This window comes from Dama dama, chromosome 21, assembly GCF_033118175.1.
Source record: "Dama dama isolate Ldn47 chromosome 21, ASM3311817v1, whole genome shotgun sequence".
NCBI classification, from domain to species: Eukaryota; Metazoa; Chordata; class Mammalia; order Artiodactyla; family Cervidae; genus Dama; species Dama dama.
The window spans coordinates 11385173-11398664 of NC_083701.1; the positions used below are offsets into that span (position 1 = coordinate 11385173).

The following is a 13492-nucleotide window of genomic DNA, read 5'->3' on the forward strand; positions in this document are numbered from 1 at the left end:
AAAAAAAAATCAGATGTCTCTGATCCCCATTACTTTATGTGTGTGATACATGGAGGTTTTAGGGGGGCCGTGATTGGTTTATTTTCAGTTAGACCATGTTCAAGTCTTCCCTTTATGAGTGGTCTTACAGAGCTGCTTCTTAAGCCATAGTGTGTGCACTGACCTTCAGTTTGTCGTTTTTCAGTCCTTCACGGAAAGTCTGGAAACTTTTCATGTGATTCCTCAGGTTTGTTTTTTTTTAACCAACACACCTTATCATACAATGTTGGACTTTCTACGTTGTCCTTATACTTTTCTTCTCTTTCTGTCCTATATATGTCTTAGGTTATTTCTTCACCTTTTTTCCCACTGTTTCTGTTTGTTCGTGTGTGTGTGTATTATTTTGGCTATCATGTTTTAAATTTCTAAAAGCTCTTTTTCTCAATTAGTTGGGATTGTGGGGAGCTTTTTTTTTTAATAGTTTCTTGTTTTGTAGAGGCACTGTTTTAGCTCTCTGAGGATTTGGTTACCTTTTATAAATTTTTTTCTGCTTTCTTACTGCTCCTGGTTCCCTATGCCACCCCAGCCCTGCTGTTTGTCTTTTTTGACCTCTCCCTTTCATTTTGGGACCTTTGCTCAGTTATCCTTATTGTCCCTGACTGCCCATTCATATCTCAGAGCAAGGCACCCAGGTGTTCACTGAAAGGTCATGTACATATCAGGGCTTCTCGAGAGAGCTAGAGCTGCCTCTTTAGGTATTAAGTTTGGGGGATGTCAAGCCAGTTTTTTAATCGGGATTATTCTACATGTCAGTATCCAGAGGTCTGTCTTCTGGGATCACCCAGCCCCTCGTGCCCCCATCTAGTGAGTGTATATTGTTCTGGAAGCTGCAGAAGGCAGGGGACCCTGTCATTTGGGGTGTAGACTTTTCTCTCTTCAGACCTGCTCATCCAAATCTTTGTTGAATTCTCTTTTTTTTTTCTTTTTGGTCTCCAATTCCTGTCTTTGGGAAATTATACTTTTTTAATGACTTTCCTATCATTTTAGTGAGCTTGGTGAAGGAAGAATAAATAAGTGCACATGGTCATCACCATGTTAACCCAAAGTCTGTCATTGCTCAGTTAGGTCCTACTCTTTGTGACCCCATGGACTGCAGCATGCTAGGCTTCCCTGTCCTTCACCATCTCCTGGAGTTTGCTCAAACTCATATCCACTAAGTTGGTGATGCCATCCAACCTTCTTATCCTCTGCCACCCCCTTCTCTTTTTGCCTTCCTTGTTTGCCAGCACTAGGGTCTCTTCCAGTGAGTTGGGTCTTCACATCAGGTGGCCAAAGTATTGGAACTTCAGCTTCAGCATCAGTCCTTCCAATGTATATTCAGGGTTATATTTCCTTTAGGATTGACTGGTTTGATCTCCTTGCAGTCTGTCATTACTATTAGGTTTTTCCCTGCTCATGTGCCCTCTCCAGAATCTGTAGCTTCCTGCTTCTCTTCCCACCCACACCAGTGAAGAGAGAGCTGAGGCTTATTCTCCTTCTGGTAAAATCCCTGCCTTCACACCCATTTAACATGTGAGGTTCATGATGGAAGAGTTGCTTAGATATGGCAGGCACTAGGGTATTACAGCGAATCTTAGCCCAGTTTGTAAGTTTTTCATTGAGTTGATGGCTCGATTTTTCTACTGTGTTTGTATTTTGGCAAAGATATTGGCTTTCTTGGGGTTTGATTTCCCACCACGGCAATGTAAAAGAAAACTCAAAGGCTAGGTCAGTCTTTGCTTTCACAACTCTAAATGATAGGCTGTCTTTGGTGAGAATTTTAATATTGCTTGTGTGTGAATGTGGGGGAAAAGAATTTTTGGTGAGAGATAACACTGGTGAAGGTTAAGTTTTACTGGTTCAGGTATATAGCATTTTTTTTTAAAAAAAAACCGTGTGTCTAGTTGAATGAATCTTGCAATGTAGGAGGCCTGGGTTTGATTCCTGGATCGGGAAGATCCCCTAGAGAAAGAAATGGCAACCCACTCCAGTATTTTTGCCTGGAGAATCCCAGGCACAGAGGAGCCTGGCAGGCTACAGTCCATTGGGTCGCAAGAGTCAGAAACGACTTAGCGACTAAACCACCACCAGTTGAATGAAACCTGAAATGAAGCAGTCATTAAGAAAGTCTGAGTTAGAAAGAAAGAAATTAGAAGTCTGCTTTCAGATTAAATGGGTTTTTAGAAAAAGAGCTGTGGCCATTGGTATCGATACCAGAATATTATCTTGTGTAGCCAAGCATCCCCCTCAGGTACTCTCAGTTTAATGTGGTTTCCCCGCGCTTATTTCCTTGGCTCCCTCCTGGCCCCCTCCCAACTGAAGAACATTTTCACAGCATTCCAAATAAGAGATTTGGATTTCTTCTAAATCTTGACTGTGTACAATCCATTGCCAGGTGGTTAACTGATTAAAACATCATTAGGGAGTGAAAAACAACCTATGTTTAGAGAAATATTGAATATTACCTTTGGCTAACTTTTGTGCATGCCTCCAAAGACCCATTATATACTCTTGAAATAATTCTCAAGTCTTATAATCTATTAATAATCAAGACATGCCTGAGGCCTCCAACCTCCTGATTTCTTTTGCATCGTGTAAAGTGCTTTACTGCAGAAAAAGTCAGCTGTCAGTGACTTGATGCCAACCAGCATGGAAGAGAACTTGTGTGAATCCTGTCAAGGGGGAGATCACAGTGAAAACATAGGCAGTGTCCTTGGGGAAAATGCATGCAATGTGTTGACTCTCTCTGAACTCAAGATGTTCAACTTTCGATCGATGCTGTCCATTTAAGAGTCTAGTAATGAAGAAAGAGTCAAATGGCTGTGCTTAAAGGAAGGACAGGCGTGTGGGTTTTTTGTTCTTAAATGACGGCGTCTGCTTTGGTTACAGTACCAAAATTGAGAAGGAGAAGAGGGAGCACGCCAAGCAGCACGGGATGATCCGCACGGAGATCACTGGTGCTGAGATCGCGGAGGAAATGGAGAAGGAGCGGCGCCTCTTCCAGCTCCAGATGTGCGAGGTAAGGACGGCCTGAAGTCAGCCCTGCACCTCGGACGCGGATCCCCCTTGCCTTTCCTGCTGGTCAGCTGTCTTTATGCTTAAACGCGGGCTGTGGTTTGATGATTAGAGGAGGGGACTGTTTCTCAAGGACTCTAATCTCCACTTTTCTCCAAGCCTTTTGGGATCTGCCGTCTCCCTGTTGTCTCATATTTTGAGCCCGGGCCCTAAGGGGCTCTTTAAGCCAAAACGGGATTCTTTGGTGAGAACTTTAATATTGCTTGTGAGTGAGTGTGGAAAAAAAAAATTGAGTGAAAGGTAACAGTAGTGAATATTAAATTTTACTAGTACAGGTTGTGCAGCATGGCGTTTTGTTTGTTTTGTTTTTAACCCTGTGTCCAGTTTGAATGAAAACTGAAATGAAGTAGTCACTAAGAAAGTCTGAATTCGTGGGGGGGTGGGGGAAAATGCAATGAAAAGCATGTTACCTTAGACTTGGAGCAGTGGTTCTCAAACTGGGTTCCCATTGAACACTGGCATTCCTTGACCTACTCACTCTGATACTGAGAAATGGAATTTTTTTTTTTTTTTGGCAGTTTTCAGAAAATATTAAAGTAGATAGAATTTTCTCAGTTTCGAGTTTTTCTTCCTTCATTTTTTTTTTTTTTTTTTTTTTTTAAATTTCTGTCCTGCCCTCCCCTCATCAGCCTTCAGCTCCTTCTGGGAGCTTATCTGTTCATGAGCATTTTCACACCATAAACAAGTGAACAAGAAGCAAACAATATCAACTGAAAATCTTGGCCAGTCGTGAAAATCAGAGCCAGTAATGTTTAGCACATAAATGGCAACCCACTTCTGTGTTCTTGCCTGGAGAATCCCAGAGACAGAGGAGTCTAGCGGGCCATGGTCCATGGGGTCGCAGAGAGGCGGACACAACTGAAGCGACTAAGGAAGCAAGTGCATTATTTTATTTATTTTATTTTTTTTCTTTCCCTTTTTAGTACCTGAAGTACTTTCCAATTTACCTCTTTGGTCTGAACGTTTGAGTATCGTACAGCATTTTCCTTAAAGAGAATGCCATTTGTCTTTCGATCCATCTTTCAGGTTTTGTCCACGTGAACAATGAGTTTGAGATCCACGGCACTGGGGTGGGGGTGGGATAATCCATTATTCCAGAATGTTTTGGTTTCCGCTTGTCTAGTAAACTAATCTTAAGCATTTATAAAATGCTAACACGCTAATCAGTTTGTGTTGTACGCTTGTGACTGTCAGATCAGCGTTCCCTAAGTCAGCTCACACTGTCTGGCTGCAACCCCGCCTCCTGCAGACTCACGATTGGTGATCTGGCACCCAAACCCGCGCCAGAGAGCCTTCCCTGTGATGATCAACATCCAATTCTGTTTTATTTCCACAGTATCTCATTAAAGTTAATGAAATCAAGACCAAAAAGGGTGTGGATCTGCTGCAGAACCTGATAAAGTATTACCACGCACAGTGCAAGTAAGTGGACTATTGCAGCCGTGATCATCAGCCCATGGAGGGCTCCGTCGTGTGGTCGGCTTCCTTCCTTCTTTCTTTTCTGGCCTTCATTTGGTCCCTGTGCATAGTTGTTGTAGTGACCTTCTGTGGCCAAATGCTGAGAAATGGTTTTGTCTTCCACCTTCTGTGCTTTCTGTAAATCAGTCTCTCTAATTAAGGGCAGTTGTTTGGCTTCTCTAAATGCCGCCTCACGGATGCTGGCATTGGCCTTGGCAGTCCGTGGGGCTGTCATGACAAAGGCACGGTGGCTGTGTCACTTTGTCACTACAGAGGCCTTTCTGGTAACTTCCCTCCCCCACTGAACTTAGCATCTTACCCGTTACTGGGTCATTTGTGCAACGTAATTCCTACGTGGGACTGTTTTTGTTTCATTTTTCCATCATCCAAATTAAGTGGAACTGAACACTTTGGACGCTGGCAGGACTCGGTGCTCATATTGAGTGCCTGTGTGGCTGCTGCCGTGTTTTGGGGAGACACAGTCGTTCTGCTCGGGCCCCGCTGTGACTTGCGGTGCAGGCCACCCTTGTATCATGCTTGGGGCACCACGTTTACATCATCACTTCTCCTTTACTTTCTGGGTTAGCTTTCTTGGGTTTTATGGTAGAATTTCTGTCTGAAAATGTACTGATTACTGTTCAAGTCTGTACTAAATCTGTGGAATTTAGAGAAAAATAGTGCATGGACATTCCAAAATGGTCCAGGCAGCTCTCATAGTCATAAGTAGACTACTGTACAAGTCATTAGTATTATACTAGATGAGATGCTTACTCTCCAAGAGGTTAAATTTTGTAATTTCCTTTGGTCATCTCTTGTATTCTTTTTTATAATATCATACCTAGGAAAACCTTTGTGTTCAACGGAAACATTCAAGGGAGCCAGCATTAATGTGAGGGGAAAAGCACCAGGCTTGAGTGGAGCAGATAGGGGACTTCAGATCCAGGCTCTGGTAACCATGTGATCCTTGTCAGGTGCTTCTCTGAACTGCAGTACCCTCACCTGTCAGGTGGGGTCAGGTGGGGTAAGGTTCTTGTAGACCCACCTCGGATTTGGGGAAGATGCGAGAATTAAGTGAGAAAATGCATATACCTGCTGCCCTGTGCCTGTTTGCTGCTCAGGTGATTCTAAGTGGAATTAAGAATCATTTTTATTATACAGGATTGTTTCTGTTCGGGAAGATCAAACTTTTAACAACTTGTTATTTACATAAATTCGATTTTACTCTTTTCCTCTTTTCAAAGTAAATTCTACTTTCTATAAGGTTTCAGATACAAGAATAATACAGTGAAATGGAAACAGTTCCATGTTTATAAGATAATTTGACCTGCAGAAGCCTCATACTGAAGACCCAGACTAACCTTTGCCTTCTTATCACAGCAGGGTGCTTATGAAACTGAAATGTGTAGTGGTGGTCCCTGATTTTAGCTTAGGGGGAGTCTTTCGTCTTTCATCAGTTTTAGTTTTCCTCAACACAGATCTTCCTTTTACACTTGTGCAGAAATCAGTGAATCTCTCCGTCTTCTCTGTCACAACATTTGAGATGCTCCCTGGTGGTCTAGTGTTTAGGATTTGGTGCTGTCTCTCAATTACAGCAGTTGAGCAGCAAGTCTGATTTCACATGATTTTAGAAATCTCTTTTGATCTCAAAAATCTCTTAAGTCATATAGGAGGATTTAACTTACACAAACATGAGTTTTCCAAAAATAAGATGTATGTAAACTACAGATATATTAGCCTTTGTTGGTAAAGGTGAAAAGCAGAGCATCTTCCCTTGATTCTTGTTTTTTTCTCCTTCCACAAATATTTATCAGTCTCCTAGCAGAAGCCAGGGACTTTGCTAGGTTGTAGGATGCAGTGACGTACCAAGGCTTCCGCCCTTGGGAGTTCATTGTGTGATGCAGGAAGTAAGTCACATGAAGAGTCATCACGCGGCTGGAAAGTGACTGATAACACAGAGAATCAAGAGGCGGACAGACTTCTGGCTACAGAGGTGACTGTGAGGGCTCCTTGAAGGCGGTGGGGGCACTTGGAATTGGACTTGGAGGAAGGCTGGCATTTGGACACTGGACCCTGGTAGAAGCGTCTACCCCAGGGCAGAGAAAGAGCAGCAGAAGGAAACCCCATTCACTAAACACCTCCCGGCAGGGAGAGCAATTCAGAGACATCTGGCAGGAGAGCTGGGCTGTGTTGTAATCCGACCCTGGCCGCTCCACATTGAGCCCCACAGATGCCATTACAGCGAGAGGCCAGTGGAGCTTTCTTTCGAGGACTCTTCTCCCTCCTTCCTAACTCAGTCAGTCTCCCCAAACCCTTAACAGATGTAGGGTGGACCTGTAAAGCATTTTACTTAGATCTAAAAAGAGGAATTTCATATTCTGAGAACCTGATTCCAGTTCTCAAAATGATTTAACACAAAGTCAGGTGTTGCTCCAAAATGAATTTGCTCTGATAATCTTTCATCATAGTGCTTGTACCCGGCAGGGATATAGCTACTGCCGTGGAAAAATAAAGGGAGCAGAAAAGAAGAACTTGTGTCACTCATTTCAGCTCGCCCACACCAATTACTCCTGACTTGCCAACATGAACATTGTCAGTAACATGCTGTTTCCAAGACAAATGTATTATTCTACTGCTCAGCCACCCCTTCTAGCAGACTCAAGAGCACTTTCACACATTACTTTATCATCTTTCGTCTTACAGATAATAACAGCTAGAGTTAACAAAAGCAATCAGGAAACTGTAGCTCAGAAAAGATCAGTAACTTGCCCAAAGGCACAGTCAGTCATTTAATAGATGCTCAATTAATATGTGTCAAAACAGACAGCACAAGGAACCAAAGGGGAAAAAGGTAAAAATGGATTTCGAAGTTAAAAACTTGTGAGTGAAAGGATACCGTTAAGAAAGTGAGAAGACCACCCACAGGAGGGGAGAAAATATTTGCAAACTGTTTATCAGATAAGCGTCTAGTGTCCAGAATGTATAAAGAACTCTTAAAACTCAACGACAAACAGAGAGCACAGTTTTAAAAATAGACCAAGAATTCAGATATCCGGTTCTCCCAAAAAGATACATGAATGGCCAGAAAGCCCATGATTAAATGCTCACTATCATTAGTCATTTGAGAAGGGCAAATCAGAGCCCCAGTGTGAAGCCTCACCACACTCAGTGGCCAGGACCATAATTAACAGCAGCGTGGCAGAGGGGTGTGGCCGCCAGTGCAATGGAGTAAGCCAGGGAGACGGGCTGCAGGACAGCACATTCCAGAGATGACGTCCAGGCCAGACGAAGAAGGGCAGCCTCATCGAGCCACCAGGAGAGTCATCCGTGTCCAAGGGGGTTTCCGCAGCAAGTAGTCTTAGCTGAGACACCAAGAGAGGCTGCAGTGTTATTGGAACGCCCAGCTAGCTGATTGCAAGAGATGACAGGCTGTATAGCCCAACTCCTTTTAGCCTGGGTTTGTTTTCATACTGGTTCAGATTACTGAAAGAGGAAGAGTTGAGACACATAAGACTGACTTCTCAGCTTCCAGTATTGCACTGTTTCGCTTGTGATGCATTCAGTTAGACAGTTAGACACAAGTTCAGCCCAGGTTTAAGAAGTAGGGTGCGAACTCTATCATGTGATTTAAGGAACTCAGAGTAGATCTGAAAAGGATTTTATATGTATAACTGAATTACTTTGCTATATGTGTGAAAGTAGCAATATTACAAATCAACTTACTTCAATTTTCTTAAAAAATTGTTACTTTAAGTGAAAGAAGCCAGTGCAAAAGATTACATATGATGTGATTCCATTTAAGTGAAATGTCCGGACAAAGCAAGCCCTTTGAGGCAGAAAGCAGATTGTTGTTTGCTAGGGGATAGAGGAAGATAGAAATTGGGGGTCACTGTCCACAGGAACAGTGTTCTTTTTGGAGTGATGGAAATGTTCTGGACTTAGGTAGTGGTTGCATAACAGTAAATACACTAAAAACTATTGAACTGTACACTTTAAAATCATGTATCATTTTATGTTACATGAATTTTATCTTACTTTTTTTAATGGGAAAAAAAAAACCCAACAAAACAAAAACAAAGATTCTTGAAACTTAAAAGTTGGAAGGTGGCAGAACCAATTCTTGAACTCTGCATGCTTTCAGTTTGCAGAAATTCTGATTTGTAAGCCTGGAATTGGAATTGGACGTCTGTATTTTTAAGAATCTCCATATGTGAGTCCAGTCTACCACTCTCTACTGTCTCTTTGGGTCTGAACTGTCAAGACGTATTTGCAGTTAATTAGTACTTACACGGAGAAGGCAATGATACCCCACTCCAGTACTCTTGCCTGGAAAATCCCATGGATGGAGGAGCCTGGTAGGCTGCAGTCCATGGGGTCACTAGGAGTCGGACACGACTGAGCGGCTTCACTTTCACTTTTCACTTTCATGCGTTGGAGAAGGAAATGGCACCCCACTCCAGTGTTCTTGTCTGGAGAATCCCAGGGACGGGTAGCCTGGTGGGCTGCCGTCTATGGGGTCGCACAGGGTCGGACACGACTGAAGTGACTTAGCAGCAGCTTAGCAGTACTTCCACTGCCCCTGTGCTTTCAAGTTTCCTAAATGCCGCAGAACAGACAAAGAATATATCTGGGGAAAAATGTCCCCATTACCTAGACAGCTGGGAATCAATGCCTGACTTAGGCCAAACCTAAAGCTTGGAAATGAGGCTTTCCTAAGGGACTGGTGGTTGGATTGTGAGAGGGTGCTTTTTAAAATTTTTGCTTTATAATTTGTTTTCTAGAACCGCACTCTCTGCTATTCCAGGGTATCCTAACTTACGAAAGTAATGCTCTGCGAATCTTTCAGCTTTTGGCCAAGCAATACCTCTTCCTAAGCCAAGCAGTGCATGTGATAAAGGGTATCAGGGAGACCTTCCGCTCTCTCTTTCTTTTAAATTAAAAGGAAGAACAAAGTATTTTCCTCCCCCGTCACTGCTTAGAGCGACTTAAGAAAGAAGCGAAGTACATGGTGACTCTCAGGATCAAGAAGGTTCCGAGTTGTTCTGAGGAGGATGTGTCTTGCCTGGTGGATGGTGACGGTGTCAGGCACTCCTGTGCTTGCTCTCTGCCTCTGGAGGCGTGTCTTAGCTCCTCAGTGTAAATGCAGGGGTCATTCCGCCCATCAGTCGGCAGCTTACCTTTTTCTTGCACCCAGTACCTTTAAAATGTGGTCATGTTGCTTTCAAGCTACTTATTTAAAGAAAATGAACCAATCCTGCTGTGTTCCTAAGGTCAGAAAAATGAAGAAGCCCGTTTTGCCGGCCTGTGGCCATCATGCATTGAGCTGTTTCTCTGTGCCTGGCGGTTTATCTTGGTGCTCATGAGAACTCTGCCAGGTCCATGCCATTCTGTTCACTTCCTTTAGAAGGACATCAAGACGCAGGGCTCCAGAGATGATGCTGTTATTCGGTGGGCGAGTGAAGATTTGGGCCCAGGTCAGCCTTGTGCTTTAATTACCTATGCTCCAGAGATGGGAAAATGGATACTCAAATCCAGACTCTGCACTTAATGACTCGATGACCCTAGACAACCCACTTGGCCTCTCTGAGCCTGTTTCTTTATCTGTCTTACAGGTTAATGATAATAATTACCTATTTTGTTAGATTGTAGAGACCTTTAAAAAGGGATATTTCATGAATTATGCATAATGGTGAGTGACTGGCGCTGGGTACTCAATTACACATTAGCTGCCATTATTATTACATCATCACCTAGTTTCCCGATTATTTCAGGAACTTACAGAGAAATCGGCCAAGGGACAAGTGGGATGTCACTCGGCAATTTCCCCTTCTGTAGGGAAAGCATCCAAGTCCAGGCTGAGTGATGGGTCATCAGAGCTGACACTCATGTTTCGCTCTCCAGTCAGCAGAACACTGTTATCGGTAGTGGCTCATCCGACGCCCCCTGAAGTTCAGAAAGCATCCACAGGTGGAGCGAAGCATGCTCGTGGTCAGCCAAGGGCAGTAACCCGCCCCAGGTTGTTATATGCACGGTGAGGTTTGGAGCCAGAATACAATACGCTTTTTACTCCTAGGGCCAGGCGTTTCCGCTGACCTGGAACCAGGTCAGAGGGAGGGAGGCTAGGCCTCGGTGGAAGGTTGTGGCTCTCAGCCCCCGCCGGCAGGCGGCAGTGCGGAGCGTGGATGCGGCGGGGCCCTCGGGGGGTGGGGGGGGGATGCTCTGTTGACAGGGGTGCTGGCCACTGGGTGTCACTGACTGTCAGGCTGTGTTGTTCCCCTGCGGCCCCCCCCCCGCCCCCGGCACCCCCCTACCCCCCACCCCTCCATCCCCCGCTTCCCACCAAAAACCAGAAGTTGGCCCTAAAGTAATTATTTGAGGACTCAGCTCAGCCTCAGCCTCCTAGGCTGAGTGTTGATTCTTTCATTTTATTTTGCCCGAGTAATACATGATCTTAAGAAAATATTTAGAAAATGGAGCTAATGGGAAAAAAATGGAGTGGGGGGGGACGGGGACTCGTAATCTCCTTACTCGGAAATTTACTGGATTTACGTGTGTGATTTGTTTTGTTTACAACATTGGTTCATACTGTAGATTAAAATCATTCCTCCTTACTTTGATTTTTCTTAGTCTATGTCATGTTGGGAAGAATTTAACTGTAGGCAGATAAACTAACTGCCTGGGTCCTTCTTCAGCCTTTTGACTGGTAGGGATTATCCCTCCTTCCAGCCCACCTTCACTGCTGGTAAAGAACTTCACATTTTTATCAATACCATCTCAAACTGAAACCATCCCTCTTTCTCCATAAAATGTATGTTTTATGACATTCCTTGCAGACTGTTTAAATCTCAGTTTGCTTTTTCTTCACCTGGAGTAGCACTGCCCAGTAGAACTTTCTGAAGTGATGGAAATTTTTTAAAATTTATTTTTAATTGAAAGATAACTGCTTTACGATATTGTGTTGGTTTCTGCCATACCGAAGTGATGGAAGTGTTGATACTCTTTTCTGTCTCAACTGGCATCCACCAGCCACACGTGGCAACTGAGCACTTGAAATGTGGCTGGTGAGTCTTCATGAACTGAAAACTTTCCGAATTCATTAGTACCACTGATTCAACAGCCTTTGTTTCAAATATGTTGGGACACAGAGACCTTGGGAAACACAAAGAACCCTTGCTGACTGTCCTCTGGCCTTTATTGCTCTCCTTAATGTCCAGTTCGGCTTCATTTACTCCACTGGTTTATGTGTCTGTCTCTTTTGAATTCAAATTTGGCACAACCATGAAGAACTGTACTTCGTATAAATCAGAGTGTTGGGACTATAGCTGTTGCTTGCAGTATCCACGTGACAGCTGCTAGCATATGTCAAATGGTCCCTGTAGTTTGGGCTTCCCTCATGGCTCAACCAGTAAAGAATCTGCCTGCCTGTATAATTTGTTGGTACATCTTTATAAAATACTGAAATCAGTTTTGTAAGTGTTTGTATAGATATATGGGTAAAGAGTAAATGTGTACCTATAGAAATTTCAGATTTTTCAGGTAACTATGGTTCATATCTTTTTTTTTAAAAACTGCTGGTAAATCTCTGTTGTTTTCCTTTGTAGTTTCTTTCAAGATGGTTTGAAAACAGCTGATAAATTGAAACAGTACATTGAAAAACTGGCTGCTGATTTGTATAATGTAAGTTCTTTACAAAATGCATGCACTTTAACTTGTTTTTGTAGATAGTAAATTTGCAATCTGTATTCTAAGAGTGCTAAAGAAAAGAAGACAAGGTTAAGTGATGTGTCGGCATAAACCTAGGGCTAATAAACACTTTTTCCCCCTCCAGTTTAACTCAGAGACATCATCCCTGATCAGATGTTCCAGAGTATGTTTCTGGGACATAGGAAGAGCATGGCAGGGCAGGGAGCAGGTGCATGGCCATTGGTTCTGAATGACTTTCCATTCTGGGTTTAGTATCACGAGTGCCCTTTCGTCAGCAGTTGCAGAAAGACAAAAGGAAATTTTTATCCTGGAAGGAAAGCAGCTAAGTGATTATCTCCAAATAGGCAGATTTATGATTTTTTTTTTGCTTGCTTGTTTTATATTCCCTCTCCTTTCTTTCCCCCTACTGTCTGTTTTGATTTTATAAGAAGAAAATCAAGAGGAAAACTTTTTTGAGAAAAAAACTAAATGTGTATGTAGAAATCTCAAATTTGTTCTTAATGAACCAGTTGGCAATGAATAATATTAAATTTATATACAAGGACCTAAAAAAAATAAAATTATATACAAGGACCTAATGTACAGCACATGGAACTCTACTCAGTATCATGTGGCAGCCTGGTTGGGAGGGCAGTTTGGGGGAGGACGGATACTTGCGTACGTGTGGCTGAGTCCCTTGCTGTTCGCCTGAAATCACCACAGCATTGTTAATTGGCTGTACCCCAGCACAAAATAAAAAGTTGGAAGCTTGGGGGCGGTGGGGAATGAACATTCACTTTCAAATTTAAAAAAAAAGTATGTATTTAGGAGTGTAACTGCATGTATTCAAATAACGTTTTAGTGTTACAGATGATGCCTTATATTCTGATAGAACTTCAAAAATACACAGCTGTGAACTTTTTCTGATTTTTCTAACGTGGCTCAGGTTGCAGTTAAATTCTAAGTAATTAGGCAAAGCAGCACCAGTCCTTTGCCCTCGCATAAACTTTGTAAACTTTGGTCTGTGCATTAGCTCTGGGATTCTGGTCATTCTGAAGGTTGTCTTCTGGCCCATTCAGTCACATCATGGTATTTCCACTACCACCCTTTGAAAAACTCACATGACTCAGTGTTAACTTCCTACCTTTGTTTAAAATAGTCCTTCTGAGTTAATTGTCTAGCCTAGACGTACTACCTAATAAGAAAGCATGCTGCGTTATTCACTAATTTCCAACCTCACTGGTAGTTTAAGAAGATGAGA

At 43.0% G+C, this 13492-nt stretch overlaps 1 protein-coding gene across 4 annotated transcripts in view; it reads left to right on the top strand.

Moving 5' to 3' along the window:
• Positions 1–13492, top strand: part of ASAP1 (ArfGAP with SH3 domain, ankyrin repeat and PH domain 1) — a 328727-nt gene that overhangs the window by 249130 nt on the left and 66105 nt on the right. For all 4 annotated transcript variants that reach the window (XM_061123183.1, XM_061123185.1, XM_061123186.1 and 1 more), the window contains 3 exons: positions 2908–3037; positions 4430–4515; positions 12150–12225. In XM_061123183.1, coding sequence (XP_060979166.1) covers positions 2908–3037; positions 4430–4515; positions 12150–12225 — 292 coding nt within the window. The remainder of the gene's footprint in view (positions 1–2907; positions 3038–4429; positions 4516–12149; positions 12226–13492) is intronic.